The 18,500-nt window shown below is 45.4% G+C and overlaps 1 protein-coding gene across 1 annotated transcript; it reads left to right on the forward strand.

Moving 5' to 3' along the window:
• Positions 1–591: 591 nt before the first annotated feature.
• On the forward strand, positions 592–14,807 carry LOC135544253 (transmembrane protein 47-like). The gene is made up of 3 exons (XM_064971719.1): positions 592–933; positions 3,336–3,476; positions 13,075–14,807. The coding sequence occupies exons 1-3, from the start codon at positions 738–740 to the stop codon at positions 13,254–13,256; spliced, it is 519 nt and encodes a 172-aa protein (XP_064827791.1). The 5' UTR covers positions 592–737; the 3' UTR covers positions 13,257–14,807.
• Positions 14,808–18,500: the final 3,693 nt, after the last annotated feature.

Genomic DNA, 18,500 nt, shown 5'->3' on the forward strand with positions numbered 1-18,500 from the left:
CTGTGGCGGAAAACACAATCATGGCGGGATGAACGAGTGACGAATTTCCAACCAAGGTGGTCAATTTGAAAAACATTCCTTCCTCCCTCGCCCTGCAAGTGTATACTCGTCAGACGTCATGTTACGTCTTCAGAAGTGTCCACTTAATTTGAGGGGATAGGGTGTGTCTTTAAGTGTTTGGACAGTACCATAGACTTGAAGTCCAGCCTCTGACCAGGTGGTCGTTATGGGACAGTCATGTGACCTTGTTAGAGGTGTTAGGCGACCAACGACTGGCAGGATGGTCCAACGTGGGGAGGAATTTGATTGGTTTCCAGTCCATGGTATCAAAAACGCCTCCGTCTGTAATCTCGGTTAACCCAGAAGTAAAATCTTGAATAATTTGGTCAACTACACGCATAATCTGCCCACGGGAGACTACTCAATCTGTAATCATTCTTATATTGATGGCTCGTATATTTCCATCCTTATCTCAACTGTAGTAGTGAAATGAGTTCCGCAGTGACTGTGGGAGCTGCCATATCAGTTGTCCAGATGGGGGCGCACTGGATCTGAGTAAAGCGCATTGTGCGCACAGACAGACGCCGGGAGGAGAGGACTTTATGAGGGTTTGCACCACAACTTGCTGTAGTCGATTCTGAACTTTCGGATCTGATCGTGCTTGAGGACCCTGTCGCAGCTTTTATTTTCTCCTCAATTTCAACACGCGTGGATCCAAGTCAACTTAATATGAAAAAATGTCGATAAATGAAGTGTACGTTTTCCGACCGTTCAAGTTGATTGCTTTACTTTGTATATTTCTGGCATTGTGTCTGGACATCGTAGCGTTATTGAGCCCCGCCTGGGTAACGGCAGAGCGTTTTTCTTTGTCGCTATGGGAATCATGCACTGAAACAGAGGCTGGCTGGAGATGCCTTTCCACTCTCACATCTGGTAAGAAGCGATTAACGTTTTTTTCCCTAAAATTATTCTGTATCTTGATGTAAATCACGCCTTTCAAGTGGTGTTCTGTCCAGATGAAAAGGGGTCCCCATAATTAGTTATAATCCTTTGACTCCCAAAATAATGGGGAAGTAGGCCTTTATTGGCATAGCATGACTTGGGACTATACGGAACCCAAACATTGTGATATTGGCCTTTTAAAACATTATATTATTTCCCATCATCTGTTGTAACACACGTTATAGAACCTGGCTATAACGCCTGCCTTCATGCTGTGGCATGGAAACTGGGGGTCGTCTGGTGCAGTTTATTTATTTAACCTTTTATTTGACCAGGAAAAGCCCACTAAGACCCAGAGTCTCTTTTTCAGTTGTTTCTCTTTATCAAAGTTCTAGCATAGGCTATACAATGTTTAGTCTACACACATTAACAGACTGGCCCAGATGGATAGAAGAACAATGCGTGACTCAATCTGATTATAGTGAGAGAAATGTCAGGAATTTACGGTGAATTTCTATGTACATCATGGATGAAGAGAGAAAACAATGGACCATTGTTAATGTACTGTAATCGCTCTCAGTCCGGCTCCACATATGCGTGTCTACTGTAGCATTTGCGTTCCAGGCCAGTGGTAATATTTTGCTCTCAGCCCTGTCAGTCAGACAATTGATCTTGCAATTTTAAGTTTTCTTTCTCAGCTGAGAGTTGTCCCTATGACGTGATGTGCCATCTGGGTGCTCCACTGGCCTTTGTAAGCTTTGTGAATGCAGGTGGGTGTGTTCCACCTATTGTTGCGTTCCACTGGTGTAGGCCACTCTGTTTTTGTGGATGTCTCTCTCGCCCTCACTCTCTTTGAATGGGGGATGGGGATTGAGGGTCCTTGGTTAAGGACTGAAAGCATTATCATAGATAGATTTCACAGTTTGTTTTAAGGCGATGGAGTTCTCACACATTCCTACAGGGTTCAAGACACATTTAAGGGAGAAAAAAAATATTTACTTTGGCCATAAAAATATGTTTGATGAGAATGTATTCTATCTATTTATGGCAACAACATGTTATCATATTGCACTACTGAAAACGATTGTTGGTCTCTTTCAATATCCCATGCTCCTTCCAAACAAGAGTGTCTTCCTTCTCCCCTACTGCTTCTCAGTATCTCAGTAGCTGTTTTGGCTGAACCTCCAAGCAGAGTAGAATGTGCTGTTTATTTTACCTGCAGGGAGAGCATTAGTGATGACACTACCTGCCACTGCAGCCAGCTTTATGACTCGAGCACAGCACAGAGCAGAGAGGCTGGCAGGCAGTGGAGACTGAGACAGACACCAGATGGGTGCTGTGCTCAGGCGAGGCAGGTTAACCCTGGCTGTCTCCTCTGATAGGATCCTTTCTCTCAGATCTGTGCCCAGCCAGCGACACCATCCCTCTCCCAACCCAGCTTGATGGTCCGTCTCTGTCAGAAAAACACCTGTCATTCTCCTGCCAGAGCCTCCTGCAATCCCCACCTCAGAGGTTTGTCTGGACAGACCGTGTCGTCAGTGGAATGGTCTCTGTATTGTTCCTCTGGTCCATCCTGGTGTCCAGCTCGTTTGAGTAGGGGTGAAATGAGGAACCATCATCATCCATCCCCAGTGGGTCTGTGGAGGCCTCTCATCTCACACAGCTTGATGAGGTGGAGCAGAGGGGGCATTATGAGCTGCTGTGATGGATCTCCTCCCCTCTGTTGTTGTGGTGGAATGTGGGGGGGGGGGGGTGAATGTGAGGTGGGCCCTGAGAGATAAGCTTGTCCCTGGGCAGTGAGAACACCTGCCTGCCTGGCGGAGCTCATTAGGACAAGGGCATCTGGGTTGTGGGGTCAACATTACAGGAGACAAAAGAGTAAATGGCCTGGGGTGGGGGGAGATAGGGACATGACAGAGGACAGACGGAGCCCATTAGCTGCCTCGAGTGGAGCTTCTCTCTGTTCTCTGAGATGAGCCAGCCAACCGAGATGCAACAGACCTGAGAGAGAACTGAACAGTCAGCTGGATTTTGGAGCACTGTACCTCAGCACTTTCTGCACAGCCAGAACATGGACAGAAGAGGCAGTGGCAGATGGGATGGAGGATATGGGAGAACCTTTTTGGCACATTGTCAAGTGAGCATGTTGGAAGTAGCTGTATGAGTTAAGCTCCCTGTTCACTGTCTGCTAACTCTGAAGAAGGAGAGCTGTGTGTGGGGAATTTTAATATCTTTTCTTGACCACAAACACACGTGTTTTGCGTTGTAACGAGCAGTAGGTTATATGTTTCCTGCTTGTCTGTCATCACTGATCTGAGTTAATGGGGGATCCATTCAACTCCACCATAGTGTGATTTCAGTGAGTGACTGTAACATGTCTCCTCCTCCTGCAGACTGGCAGATCGCCACTCTGGTGCTGCTGCTGGCCGGTGCTGCGGTGACTCTGGTGACCTTCTTGGTGGCCCTCATCTCCCTGTGCCGGGGGACACGCATACGTCACTACCGCATGGTGGCTGTGTTCCTGTTCACTGCAGGTACATCCATCATGCTCCAACATAACACCATACATGGACATACTGTACAACACTCTACAATAATCCACAACACCATCACTTACATCTCTAATGTTTCTTCTATATTCATTTAGGAGCAGTGGCCAACCGCTGTTAAATTCTTGCCACCACTGCAAAAAATATGATGTTCATTTTTAATATAGCCAATCAGCCAATCAGTTGTGTTGTGACAAGGTAGGTGTGGTATACAGAAGATAGTCCTATTTGGTAAAAGACCAAGTCCATATTATGGCAAGAACATTTCAAATAAGCAAACAGAAATGACAGTCCGTCATTACTTTAAGACATGAAGGTCAGTCAATGCGGAACATTTCTAAGAATTTTGAAAGTTTCTTCAAGTGCAGAGTCTCAAAAACCATCAAGCTCTATGATGAAACTGGCTCTCACTTCTCTGCTAAACAATTCATCAAATGGCCACCCAGACTATTTACATTGACCCCCCCCCACCCCCACCCCACACACACGCAAACATTTTTACACCGCTGCTCCTCAATGTTTATTATCTGTGACAAATAGCATTTGATTTGATTTATTCGACTGCATAGAGATAACATGTATTTTCCCCTGTTCCCAAAAGGGTCATTCTAAATCGAAACAATTGTTACATATTAGTAAAGACGAGAGAACAGTCTGATGGGTGAAAATATGATCACTTGATGAGAGGACACACAGCATGTGCAGCCTGAGGCAAGGAACAGAGAGCAAGCTTTTTTTTGCGACTTTCTCAAATCATCAATAGCCCATAGTCCCATCATGCAGCCCATATACATTTTGATTTGTAAGACATTCTAAGGTTTCCAAATAACTCAAAATCAAGCATATAGGACCTGTTTCAAATGATCACTTTTACGCTCCACATATCCACTTCATATTTGCACTCACTCCGGAATGGGAAAAATACCACTTCTATTTCTTTCAGTTAAGTTCAATTCTATGCTTCTTACTATAAAATCAAATAATATAAAATAATGGCATGGGACATAAACATATCTTGTCGGGTAAATGAACAAGCCTACAGCTTGCGGCATGGAGCATAGCCAGATCTATGGCAAGGCGTATTGAAGCTGTTCTGGCAGCTCACGGTGACCCAACGCCCTGTTAAGACGCTTTATGTTGGTGTTTCCTTTATTTTGGCAGTTACCTTTATTTTCCCTTCACACCACAGTTGGTCTACATAGACACATAATTACCATTTGAGAAAATGGTCAAGTTATTTGCACAAAGCTAAATAGACACTGACTAAGACTGAATGTGAGGGTGAGGTAGTGATATGTTAAAAGTACCAGTCTGTCTGTTTAATTGATTAGCACACAGCTCAGACACTCATACGTACCCCACAAGACATGCCACCAGAGGTCTTTGAAAAGTCTCCAAGTCCAGGACAGTGGCTAGGAAATGCACAGTACTATATAGAGCCAGGATGGAACTCTCTTCCACCTCAGGTAACTAGGAGTAAAATCTGATTAGAAAAAGCGATAAAACAACAACTCTCCGCACAACGGGGACTCATACACACTCTCTAAAACATGCACTCTACACACACCCACACACTATTCTTAGTAATGTATTATTGTAATACTGTAATGGAGAAATATACATTTATATAATGCACAGTGTTTTGTTTGATGTAATGTTTTATCTCTGTTTGGACCTCAGGACAGGAAGAGTAGCTGCTGCCTTAGCAACAGCTAACGTGGACCGTAATAAAATACTAAAGTGTGGAGAAGGAGAGGGTGGGGGGGTAAGAGGGGAGTTGGGATTGAGCTAACTTTTTCTGTGGTGAGGGAGCTGTTGTGAGACCCAGAAAGCAGGCTGCTGTGTGCCAAGAAAATCAGCCACAGAATTTGCACAGTTACCAATGAAGAGAGGAATGTGTTCCCTCCCCATAGCTCTCTCTCTCTTTCTGCTTTGTCTGCTCTCTTTCCTCTCTCTCTCTCTTTCTGCTTTGTCTGCTCTCTTTCTCTCTCTCTATTTCTTTCTGCTTTGTCTGCTCTCTCTCTTTCTTTTTGCTTTGTCTGCTCTCTCTCTCTTTCAGCTTTGTCTGCTCTCTCTCTCTTTCTGCTTTGTCTGCTCTCTCTCTCTTTCTGCTTTGTCTGCTCTCTCTCTCTCTTTCTGCTTTGTCTGCTCTCTCTCTCTCTTTCTGCTTTGTCTGCTCTCTCTCTCTCTCTTTCTGCTTTGTCTGCTCTCTCTCTCTTTCTTTCTGCTTTGTCTGCCCTCTCTCTCTTTCTTTTTGCTTTGTCTGCTCTCTTTCTTTTTGCTTTGTCTGCTCTCTCTTTTTGCTTTGTCTGCTCTCTCTCTCTTTCAGCTTTGTATGCTCTCTCTCATTCAGCTTTGTATGCTCTCTCTCTCTCTCTTTCTGCTTTGTCTGCTCTCTCTCTCTCTCTCTTTCTGCTTTGTCTGCTCTCTCTCTCTTTCTGCTTTGTCTGCTCTCTCTCTCTTTCTTTCTGCTTTGTCTGCTCTCTCTTCTGCTTTTTGTCTGCTCTCTCTCTCTTTTTCTGCTTTGTCTGCTCTCTCTCTCTCTCTTTCTGCTTTGTCTGCTCTCTCTCTCTCTTTCTGCTTTGTCTGCTCTCTCTCTCTCTTTCTGCTTTGTCTGCTCTCTCTCTCTTTCTGCTTTGTCTGCTCTCTCTCTCTCTTTCTGCTTTGTCTGCTCTCTCTCTCTTTCTGCTTTGTCTGCTCTCTCTCTCTCTTTCTGCTTTGTCTGCTCTCTCTCTCTCTTTCTGCTTTGTCTGCTCTCTCTCTTTCTGCTTTGTCTGCTCTCTCTCTCTCTCTTTCTGCTTTGTCTGCTCTCTCTCTCTCTCTTTCTGCTTTGTCTGCTCTCTCTCTCTCTCTTTCTGCTTTGTCTGCTCTCTCTCTCTCTTTCTGCTTTGTCTGCTCTCTCTCTCTCTTTCTGCTTTGTCTGCTCTCTCTCTCTCTCTTTCTGCTTTGTCTGCTCTCTCTCTCTCTTTCCGCTTTGTCTGCTCTCTCTCTCTCTCTTTCCGCTTTGTCTGCTCTCTCTCTCTCTCTTTCTGCTTTGTCTGCTCTCTCTCTCTTTCTGCTTTCTGCTCTGCTTTGCTTTGTCTGCTCTCTCTCTCTCTCTCTTTCTGCTTTGTCTGCTCTCTCTCTCTCTCTTTGTCTTCTGCTTTGTCTGCTCTCTCTCTCTCTGCTTTGTCTGCTCTCTCTCTCTCTGCTTTGTCTGCTCTCTCTCTCTCTCTCTTTCTGCTTTGTCTGCTCTCTCTCTCTCTCTCTTTTCTGCTTTGTCTGCTCTCTCTCTCTCTCTCTTTCTGCTTTGTCTGCTCTCTCTCTCTCTCTCTTTCTGCTTTGTCTGCTCTCTCTCTCTCTCTTTTCTGCTTTGTCTGCTCTCTCTCTCTCTCTCTTTCTGCTCTGTCTGCTCTCTCTCTCTCTCTTTCTGCTCTGTCTGCTCTCTCTCTCTCTCTTTCTGCTCTGTCTGCTCTCTCTCGCTCTCTTTCTGCTTTGTCTGCTCTCTCTCTTCTGCTTTGTCTGCTCTGTCTCTCTCTCTCTCTCTTTCTGCTTTGTCTCTCTCTCTCTCTCTGTTTTGTCTGTACTCTCTCACTCACTCACTCAGTTACTCACTCTTTCTCTCTGCTCTGGTCCTTTTACTTTTCAGGCTCAGTGAAACACAATAAGTAGTCCTGGAATGACAGTGCAGAGGAGCACTCAACTCATAAAGTCATAGTTAAAAAAAGTTGACAATACTTTGTGTTTGTTTTGTGTGAACTGTACTGTTGCAAATGAACCGCGGCATATTCTAACCAATTCATCACCATATGAACCATTCCCAGAGGGGACCAAGGCTCCCGAGTGGAGCAGTGGTTTAGGCACCTCATCTCTGTGCTAGAGGGGTCACTACAGACCCTGGTTAAATTCCAGGCTGTATCACAACCGGACGTGATTGCGAGTCCCATAGGATGGCGCACAATTTGCCTAGCGTCGTCCGGATTAGGGTTTGGCCGTGGGTAGGCCTTCATTTTAAAGTAAGAATTTTTTCTGAGCTGACTTGCCTCGTTAAATAAAGGTTAAAATATAAGAAAGCAATAGTAAAACAGACATTGTTTTTGTTGTTTGTTGTAATAATGAAGAACAAAAGGTCTGTGCGTGTCTGTGTGTTGTATGTGATGTCAGGAATAGAGTGGTGTACAGTGCAGTCAGTACATCTTGTGGTTTGAAAACAACGATGAAGCAGAGACCAAAGCCTTACTTGGGTGGTGCTCAGTACAACTTTCCCCAATATAAAACTTGTTTCTAATAACAGACATGCACCCTGCTATGTCATTTATGTCGAATGCTAACAAATACCTTTCTCCCACTCCCTGCATTTTTCTTCTTAGGCCTCAACACATAACTTCCCAAACAGAAAACTTAGAAAAGATATCTGTTTGGGAAGTGTTCTGCAAGTCCATTGGGGGACAGGTGTAAGGATGGATACAGCCAACCATTGGTTCCATCACCCGGTTACTTAAGCTCGCTCTTGGAAAAACCTAAACAGCATGAAAGCTTGCAGTACTGTAGGAACAGTATGTAGTGGGGTAGATTTGATGTCTGAGGCTTTCGCTGTTTGTAATTTGCTGAGAAATGTGTAAGAGGCAGTGCTTTCAGGCCTGGTGAGGATAAAGGTCTCCTTATGGCAGAAAAGCCCCCAGTCACAGGAGGGAGGTGGAGGGAGGGGGAAGAAGGAGGGGAAGAGAACCCTTAGTCTCTAAGGGGGCCCTCCGTCACGGGGGGGGGGGTCACGGGGGAGAGGGAGAGAGCCCCAGTCCTTCACGGGGGGAGCCCTCATGGGAGAGAGGGGTGGAGAGGGAGAGAGTCCTCAGTCACGGGGGAGAGGGAGAGAGAGCCCTCAGTCATGGGAAAGGTGGGTGGGTGGGTGGGTGGGGGGAAAGATACCTCTGTCATGGGAGAGAGGGGGGAGAGGGAGAGAGTCCTCAGTCATGGGAGAGAGGGGAGGAGTCATGGGAGAGAGTCCTCAGTCATGGGAGAGAGGGGGGGAGAGGGAGAGAGTCCTCAGTCATGGGAGAGAGGGAGGGAGAGAGCCCTCAGTCATGGGAGAGAGGGAGGGAGAGAGCCCTCAGTCATGGGAGAGAGGGAGGGAGAGAGCCCTCAGTCATGGGAGAGAGGGAGAGTCCTCAGGGGAGAGGGAGAGGGAGTCCTCAGTCATGGGAGAGAGGGAGGGGGTCATGGGAGGGGGTGAGAGTCCTCAGTCATGGGAGAGAGGGAGGGAGAGGGGAGAGGGGGGGGAGGGAGTCCTCAGTCATGGGAGAGAGGGAGGGAGAGAGCCCTCAGTCATGGGAGAGAGGGAGGGAGAGAGCCCTCAGTCATGGAGAGAGGGAGGGAGAGAGTCCTCAGTCATGGGAAAGAGGGAGGGAGAGAGCCCTCAGTCATGGGAAAGAGGGAGGGAGAGAGCCCTCAGTCATGGGAGAGAGGGAGGGAGAGAGCCCTCAGTCATGGGAGAGGGGTCAGGGAAAGAGAGCCTCAGTCATGGGAGAGGGGGGGAGAGAGTCCAGCAGTCATGGGAGAGAGGGTCATGGGAGGGGGGAGGGAGAGTCCTCAGTCAGTCATGGGAGAGAGAGGAGGGAGAGAGGAGAGAGTCCAGCAGTCATGGGAGAGAGGGGAAAGAGGGGGAGAGAGAGTCCTCAGTCATGGGAGAGAGGGAGGGAGAGAGCCCTCAGTCATGGGAGAGAGGGAGGGAGAGAGAGGAGTCCTCAGTCATGGGAGAGAGGGGGGAGGGAGAGAGTCCTCAGTCATGGGAAAGAGGGGGAGGGAGAGAGTCCTCAGTCATGGGAGAGAGGGAGGGGGTGGAGAGAGAGAGTCCTCAGTCATGGGAGAGAGGGGGGGGGAGAGAGCCCTCAGTCATGGGAGAGAGGGGGAGGGAGAGAGTCCTCAGTCATGGGAGAGAGTCATGGGGGAGAGGGAGAGGGAGCCAGCAGTCATGGGAGAGAGAGAGGGAGGGAGAGAGCCCTCAGTCATGGGAGAGAGGGAGGGAGAGAGCCCTCAGTCACGGGAGAGAGGGAGGGAGAGGGAGAGAGTCCTCAGTCATGGGAGAGAGGGAGGGAGAGAGTCCTCAGTCATGGGACGGGAGAGAGAGAGTCCTCAGTCATGGGAGAGAGCCAGCAGTCACGGGAGAGAGAGATGGAGGGAGAGAGATGGGGAGGAGGGGGAGGGAGAGAGCCAGCAGTCACGGGAGAGAGATGGAGGGAGAGAGCCAGCAGTCACGGGAGAGAGAGATGGAGGGAGAGAGCCAGCAGTCACGGGAGAGAGAGATGGAGGGAGAGAGCCAGCAGTCATGGGAGAGAGGGAGGGAGAGAGCCAGCAGTCATGGGAGAGAGGGAGGGAGAGAGCCCTCAGTCATGGCGAGAGAGAGAGGGAGGGAGAGAGCCAGCAGTCACGGGAGAGGGAGGGGAAGCGATGGAAGGGGAGAGAGTGGTACATTTCCTAGCCTTTCCCCTAGTCAGAGAAAGGCTTGGAGTCAATAGTGTTGTGCCTAACTGCTGGCCAGAGGTACAGCCCCAGCCCAGCCGCTTCAGTCTGGCCTCCCTCAACAGAGTCATGTTCCTTGGCTTATGTCTCAGCCTACCCCCCTCTCCATCTCCTCCTCTCCCCCAGGCCCCGCCGCCTTGTACAGGAGGAAGGAAATAGGTGGTCTCAGTAAATTACACAATGTCCTTGCTCTGGGTCCAGTACTCACACATATACACACACATACGTATATACACACACACAAGGAACAGTAGTTAAAATGTGTAGAGGGCCCACCGTGTGGTATTTCTCTCTTTTAACTAGGCGCCCTACTGTTTGACTCTAAAAGTAGGAAGAACACACATGTGTAAGCAGACATGTACACACACACACACTGACAGCTTCCTGCTCTTAAAAGGATTTATTAAGAATGCGTTGACTCAGAATGTGAGGAATGTGATGAGGGATGAGTTTACACAATGTGACCAAAGGGGGCCAAAGTGAATCATAACTTTGTTATAGTTTTAAAGGTGAGCGTATTGCACTTTTCATGTAGCCTCATTTTTCCACGTAATAGCATAACCACCGATCGAGCAACATTATGGACTATAGGATTATTTTGCTACGACAATACTGGTCAAATTAAGATCCAGTATCTGTAGGCCTTTACCTAAACACTTCAGTACAGCGTGTAAAATACTGGACCAGAATTGTTTAATACAATGGCCTGTATTCATAAAGCGTCTGCGAGTAGGAGTTCTGATCTAGGATCAGGTGCCTGCTGTCCATATAAACCTATTAATTTTGACCTGAAAGGCAAAACTGATCCTAGATCTGCACTCGTCTGAGTTGCTTTGTGAATACGGGCCAATGAGCCTATATTTAGGCTGTGGTCAATAAAGCCCAAGAATGTTATGCCACAACCATAGAGTATAACATATGGTAGAGTACTGCTCAGAGTCAACTGAAGGAGGATGCATTATAACGTTACAAGAGAACTAGAGATTGGATACAGGATGTTGTTTGTTTACTGTGTGGTGAAGTATGGGCCAGTGTGTTGTGCTGCAGTAATGAGTCTGGTGTGTGTGTTGTGCCTGGTAGGGCCGTGGTGTTTCATGATTATCCACTCATGGTGTGATTGTGATAACGTACAGAAACCTCACGATCTAGTGCTGACCGTATTACCTCCCCAGAGAATTCTCTTCGGTTATAGTTACAGCTGTGTATATTCCCCCTCAAACCGATACCATGACGACCCTCATGAAACTACACTGGACTTTGTGCAAACTGAAGAAATTTGTCTTGGCCCCTAAGAACCTCACAAACTTTTACAGATGCACAATTGAGAGCATCCTGTCGGGCTGTATCACCACATGTTACGGCAACTGCAACCCTCCAACTCATCAAGTCATCAAGTTTCAGATAACACAACCATAGTAGGCCTGATTACCAACAATGGCAAGACAGCCTACAGGGAGGAGGTGAGGACTCTGATGGAGTGGTGCCAGGAAAATAACCTCTCACTCAACGTCAACAAAATGAAGGGGCTGATCGTGGACTTTAGGAAACAGCAGAGGGAGCACGCCCTTCTCCACATCAACGGGACCGCAGTGGAGAAAGTGGAAAGCGTACACATCGCTGACAAACTGGAATGGTCCACCCACACAGACAGTGTGGAGGCTGAAGAAATTTGGCTTGGCCCCTAAGAACCTCATAAACTTTTACAGATGCACAATTGAGAGCATCCGGTCGTGCTGTATCACCACCTGGTACGGCAACTGCACCGCCCACAACCGCAGGGCTCTCCAGAGGGTGTTGCGGTCTGCCCAAAGCATCACTGTTGGCACACTGCTTGCCCTCCAGGACACCTACAGCACCTGATGTCACAGGAAGACCAAAGAGATAATCAAGGACATCGACCACCTGAGCCACTGTCTGGTCACCCCGCTATCATCCAGAAGGCGAGGTCAGTACAGGTGCATCAAAGCTGGGACCGAGATACTGAAAAACAGCTTCTATCTCAAGGCCATCAGACTGTTAAATAACCATCACTAGCCGGCTTCCACCGGTTACTCAACCCTGTACCTTAAAGGCTGCTGTCCCATATACATAGACATGGAATCACTGGGCACTTTAATAATGTTTACATCCTGATTTACTAATTTCATATGGATATACTGTATTCTATTGTACTGCATTTTAGTCAATGCCACTCCGACAAATATTTCTTAATTCCATTATTTTACATTTAGATTTGTGTGTATTGTTGTGAGTTGTTAGACATTACTGCACTGTTGGAGCTAGAAACACAAGCATTTCGCTACACCCTCAATAACATCTGCTAATTATGTGTATGTGACCAATAAAATAGGATTTGATTTGATTAGTTGACTGCAGGCTACAGTAATGAGCCCGGTGGGTGTGTTGTACCTGGTAGTTGACTGCAGGCTACAGTAATGAGCCCGGTGGGTGTGTTGTACCTGGTAGTTGACTACAGGCTACAGTAATGAGCCCGGTGGGTGTGTTGTACCTGGTAGTTGACTACAGGCTACAGTAATGAGACTGGTGGGTGTGTTGTACCTGGTAGTTGACTGCAGGCTACAGTAATGAGCCCGGTGGGTGTGTTGTGCCTGGTAGTTGACTGCAGGCTACAGTAATAAGCAGCTGTTGGGCCTCTGAGTGTAGGAGCAGACAGAGTGTGATAGGACCCGTGGAGGAGGAACAGGGTTTATAGAGTGTAGTGGACGCTGAGGGGAGGGTCAATGGATCCCCTGGGTAACGGCTGGGTTGGGTTGGGATATCTATCTACCACCTTTTTCCTGGCCCTGGATGTTGTCCCCTCTCTGACTCGCACACAGCTCCAGTTTCCCATCAGCAGCCTTGGCATCAATGTTTCTCTACCTGCACACAGGTAGCAATTCATTCATACAACAAAGAGCCTTGTCAGGCAAGCAGAAGTGATGATTGCTGTCTGGTGATGTTCCCTTTCACCATCTCACATAGCATACAGAGATAGTAGACATACGTACATTGTCTAATTGCTCAACTGTAAAATGTTAACTCACAGAAAGATGTAAATATGGTATCTATTTTTCCCCCTTTCTTTCAGTGGTCCTTCAGGCCTGTGCACTGGTCCTCTACCCAATCAAGTTCATTGATGGAACTGTCCTCCAGACCTACCATGAGTTCAACTGGGGCTACGGACTGGGCTGGGGAGGCACCATCTTCATGCTAGGGGGAGGCATCCTCTTCTGCCTCCCGACGGACATGTATGAGGACGCTATGTACTGAGTCCTCTCTCTCCTACTCTCTATATCTCTCTCTTGTTCTTTCTGTCACACACAAACAAATATTGACATTCACTCTCTTGTGCGACAACACACCCACACAAACACATCCTTCCTCTGCCCACGTAGACAAGCTTCGACACCTACATACAGTACATCTCTGTTATTTATAGACAGTGTGTGAGGCCTCCTGGCTCTGGCTGATCAGCAGGAGAGATGAAGTCTGAGGAGCAGCTGTGTGGAGAGAATGTCTGCCTGTCCCCAGTGGGGTGCCAGAGACCCTCACCACGGTCAGACAGACAGACAGCCATGATGTTAAATCACAGAAATGGTTTTGGACAGACGGGCCACTCGACCTATGAACTTTTCTATAGCGCATCCCATTCGTAGAGCAACAAGGAAGTAGATTCTCTGAGCTCTACCCTCTGGGCTGAGGTGTTTATATAAGGGATTGTTACAGTATATGGGCCATCCCACCAAATCGATGCCTTTTGAAAAAAATTACTTTGGATTTCACATTTTAACATTCTGTCATAAAGAGCAAATGTTCAACTTAATAAACGTTTTCCCATCTCAAAATAAATAAAAAAGACAATAGAAAGTGCCTATTACATGCCGAATAAAGTAACAGAGTTGACAATTTAATCTTAAATCAGCCATGAATTCTGTTTTGACTTGGGGAATGGAAGCTTGTTGTTTGCAACAGGGAGTGGCAATTGAATGCAAGCTTCACCAAAAATGTTTAATTGTTTTAACATTTCTAGTATGTCTATCTATGGGTAACAGGGTTGACGTGTTGTGCTCGACCCCCTCACTTTCCACGACAGACACCAGAAAAAGTCCAATAGGAGTAGAGCCAGCTCACCTGCTTTTACACTATGATTTGACTATGAAATGTTTCTTTAAAAAAACTAAGGCATAGTTTCACCATATTAAAATGAGAGTTAAGATAATGTAACAGGGATGACCTTAAAATGAGGGGCAGAGGTAAATGATTCACTAATCACATTAAATCAATTATTTTGTCAAAGCAACTTCATAACTAGGGCTTTACAATGACGGTGAAAACGTACAGAATTGTAGGGTTAAGTGGGGTAAAATATTACAAGTCACAGAGGTGCATGGAGGGACATGTCAAAATACACAATTTGGGCTCTTTAGCTAGGCTTTATTCATATTGAAAAATGTATCCATGTGGTCTATATTCAGTTAATATAAAAGTCTTTTAAAATGTAATATCGGTGGACAATGTTTACTTAAAATAGCAAATGGATGCAAAAGGCACTCTTTTAGTGGCACGACCCATATATTCCTTCTTTTCTTTTGTGTATTTTTTTGTGATGACGACATAATATTGTTAATGTATTTATGGTATCACTTATCTTGCTATCTATTCTCCCACAGGAAGATATACATTTTATGTATTGCTGTTTAATAATTGCAGTTTCTGAACACTGAGAACTTAAAATGGGTGAATCCCAAAACATGCCTGGTTTTCTAACTCCTCCTGACATTTGTAGTGTAAAATAAACAGTACTGATATATATGCAATAATGACCAAACGCTTCTCATTTGTTTTAAATTATTACAGCAGTGTTAAGCGTTTGCTCTAGATTATGATAAATGCTTTGCAAATTGAATTGGTGGTCTGAACATTTGCACAACTATGAAGAGTGAAAGTCATGTGAACATGCATAACAGTCTTTGAACAGTGTAGTTCCAGTCATAACTCTGGCCCAGAAATACCCCGTGAAAACTATGGCAGGTGTGTACCACTGAGGAGAAGGGTAAAAGGAAGTGGCATGGCAGGGAGCCACTTGCAAACTCTTACATGGCTGCACCATTCTATCATAACCCAGGACACAGGGGCCTCGCAGGCCAGAACGAAACATCCGCAGCAGGGCAATTATAGTTGTCATTACCAGTGTGACTGCTTGTGGCAAAATGGGAAATGGGCATGAGGCTCCTGGGCTGGAGCGTAATGTTGTCCGGAGCTATTGGCTGGCAGGATAGTGATGATCTCTCAGGGCTTCACACAGACACTAATAGTGGCTCCTGTCCACTAGATAAAAGTGGGGCCAAACCACAGCGGCAAAATAGTTCAGGACCCCACCATTTATTACATGCCGATTGTGCTATTAGAGTATTATTACAGTGGTACAGTATCATTATTGCCTATTTTGACATTTTGAATGTTCGGGACCTAATGAATATATAAATATCAAACACGTCTCATTTGCGAAATTCTCCTTTGACAGACTGTGGGTAGATTTTGGTATAACAAAACATTCAAGTCAAAGTCATTCCACTAGATTCAGTCCAACCCTCTTCCCTTTTCCTCCCTGCATTCCTCTAAACACTTGTAACTACCGTTCCATATAATCCCATTTCCTCCTGTATATTCCACAGAAGCTCAGGGTTAAATAAACAAGTCATTTAAAACAGCCCCCTGAACGGATAGCTTGACTACTTGAAATCAAGCTATCCGTTCAGGGGCTGTTGTAAATGACCTGTTTATTAGTTCCTCAAAACAAACCATCACGGTTGCGGTTCCCCCTCTGTGACTCCAGACTATTTTCCCTGCAGGATGTGTTTTTAAGGCTGAGAGGGAAATGGAATGTGGTGTCTGAGATGCTGTTTCAGTTCAGCCCATCTCATCTGGTTTCAATTCCCTGGGATACTGAGGACTGTGATCAAATTTGCCTTGATATTTTTATATATTTTTGAAAGAAAAATTATGGCTTTCTCAGCGAGGGAGGTCTTGAACCACCCTCCCTCTCAGTAATGAGACTCATGTTGTGTCTGGGGTCCTAGCAGAGTTGCTGTGTGACTGACTGTGTGTTCAGTAGAGTAGGAACCAGAGGAGGTGCCCCCCAGTACTCAGCTGTTCCTCCTCAACCACTAAATCTCAGGTGTCAGGTGGAGAGTCAGCCCACCTGGTGCCTCCTTCCTGTGCCATGTGCTCCCTCCTCTCCTCTCCCTGGCCAGCAGAGCACATTGCAGGAGCTGGGACTCCCTGCCTTGAATGGGGTTTCCATCCTCAACACCAACTAACTTTTTTACTGCGCCTGTGATAAAAGGGCCCATTTTCCTGTGTGAGGACGCTCTTGTAGAATACGTCTTCCACAGTGTCAGCCTCTGTCCCCAAGCTGTCAGCAGCTTCTTATAGGAGCCTGGAAGGTGTTAGGTCAAATGGATCCTTAGCCTCTCTGATAGTTACTGAAGTGGCTGTTCTCGGGCCAAAGTTGATATTTTTTTATATATTTTTTTTAGAAATTACTTTTCAAGAATTCATGGACTACAGCTCGTTGGTTAGGGGTCATGGTCACGTGGTGTGGTGTATTGGGTACATATACTCTACATGGGGGGGCTTCTATAGAATGACAGGTATGCAGCTGTGTTACACTAAGGTGTGTCCTCGGTTGTAACTGAGGAGTCTTAAGTTATCTGTAGCTCATTACATATTGGGTTTGGTAGTAAAGGCATGGCCTTGTCTTTAGCCTGCATTTATTTGACCATGCATACACCCATTTATGAATAGACAATAAAAGTTTGCACAAACACTGTCATTATTCAAAACCGTAAACAACAAACCATGAACTGAATGGAGCTAAATGACATGTTTACTGACACAATTGTTTTGTTTACTTTACAATCTCCTTGAAGCAATGATCCTGTTTCACTGTCTGACCACACCTGCATTATAAACACATCCCCTCTCGACTCCTAGTGGACAAATATAACACTGCGATACTGCTGGGAAAAGGCACGGCCTCATTGGCCTGATAAAATAAGTTGTCATTCTTGAATTACAGTGGCATTTGGGCATGCATTTTGGAAAAAATATACTGAATTTTTCTAGATTTGTATTTTATTTAACTGGATTTTGAGTACATCTTCCCATTCTAAATCAACTAATATGGTCGTTTAATTACTTTAAGTCATTTGTAACATTATGATAACATTGTACCACCAGTAGGAGTACTAACAATAATGTCGGTAACACCAATTATACATTTTAGGTAAATTAGGATTTTTTAAATGGAATGCACAAATGCTCAAATCTAAGGTCATCAATCCTTTAAAAATAAGATATGATTCATCATTTTGCTGACAATGTTATTTCCCTTCATTTAAAAACCAGGTTACACTTTTGAATTATCAATGGAATCCTGAAATCTATGACAAATTAGATTTGATTAGCTAATCATTTTCTTTAACATATACCCCTCCCTAGTTTTCCACTGGAGGAAAAGGTCCTTGTATAACTTTGTAATACTGAAAGTGATTTTCAAGGCTGAAACTCCAAAGACATACAACTGAGGGACACACATTATATAAAATAGGTCAAATAGGTATTCTAATAGCCTTCTTTGTTTTTATTGCTCTACCAGGTATTCCCAAACTGTAAGCCAAATAAAAATGTGATTCACATTTTTAAAAATGGAACATTTTCAAACAGTCCGTTTATATTTTTCAACGGGGCTATACTGTCACGGCCATCGTTGGAAGGAGACCAAGGTGCAGCGTGGTGAGCGTACATATTAATTTTATTGGAAAAGACGCCGAACAAAACAATAAACACTACAAAACAAACAGTGAAGCTAAAGGCTATGTGCCATAAACAAAGTCAACTTCCCACAAAGACAGGTGGGAAAAAGGGCTGCCTAAGTATGGTTTTCAATCAGAGACAACGATAGACAGCTGTCCCTGATTGAGAACCCTACCCGGCCAAACATAGAAATACAAATAATAGAACATAGAATACTCACCCCAAATCACACCCTGACCAAACCAAATAGAGATAAAAAAGGATCTCTAAGGTCAGGGTGTGACATGCATTTGGGTGAGGTTGTTTTCTCGACTGAGTAGCCTCGTTTCACTGGCAAAAATACAATTAAACCATCTATTGTTCAGCGAAATAACAACACAATGTCAAATACAGGTAGCCTAGTCAAATAATTAACATCCAACCACATTAACCGTTACTCTCTCGCGGGAAACCTTCACTCTTGCGCAGACATTTAGAAACAAAACGTGACAAATTGAAAAATAAGCAACAGGAGTTTTTTGAGTGAGAATAAAGACGACTTTCAAGTAGTAAGACATGTATAAAAGTAACAGATACCATTAATAAGAAGGGTCTAGAAGCATCTTATATGGCGAGCTACCGAGTGGCTAGGACAAGCAAGCCCCATACTATTGTGGAGGACTTAAGTCTTCCTGCTGCCGCAGATATGGTTAGGAC

The sequence above is a fragment of the Oncorhynchus masou genome, chromosome 8, assembly GCF_036934945.1.
Source record: "Oncorhynchus masou masou isolate Uvic2021 chromosome 8, UVic_Omas_1.1, whole genome shotgun sequence".
Lineage (NCBI taxonomy): Eukaryota > Metazoa > Chordata > Actinopteri > Salmoniformes > Salmonidae > Oncorhynchus > Oncorhynchus masou.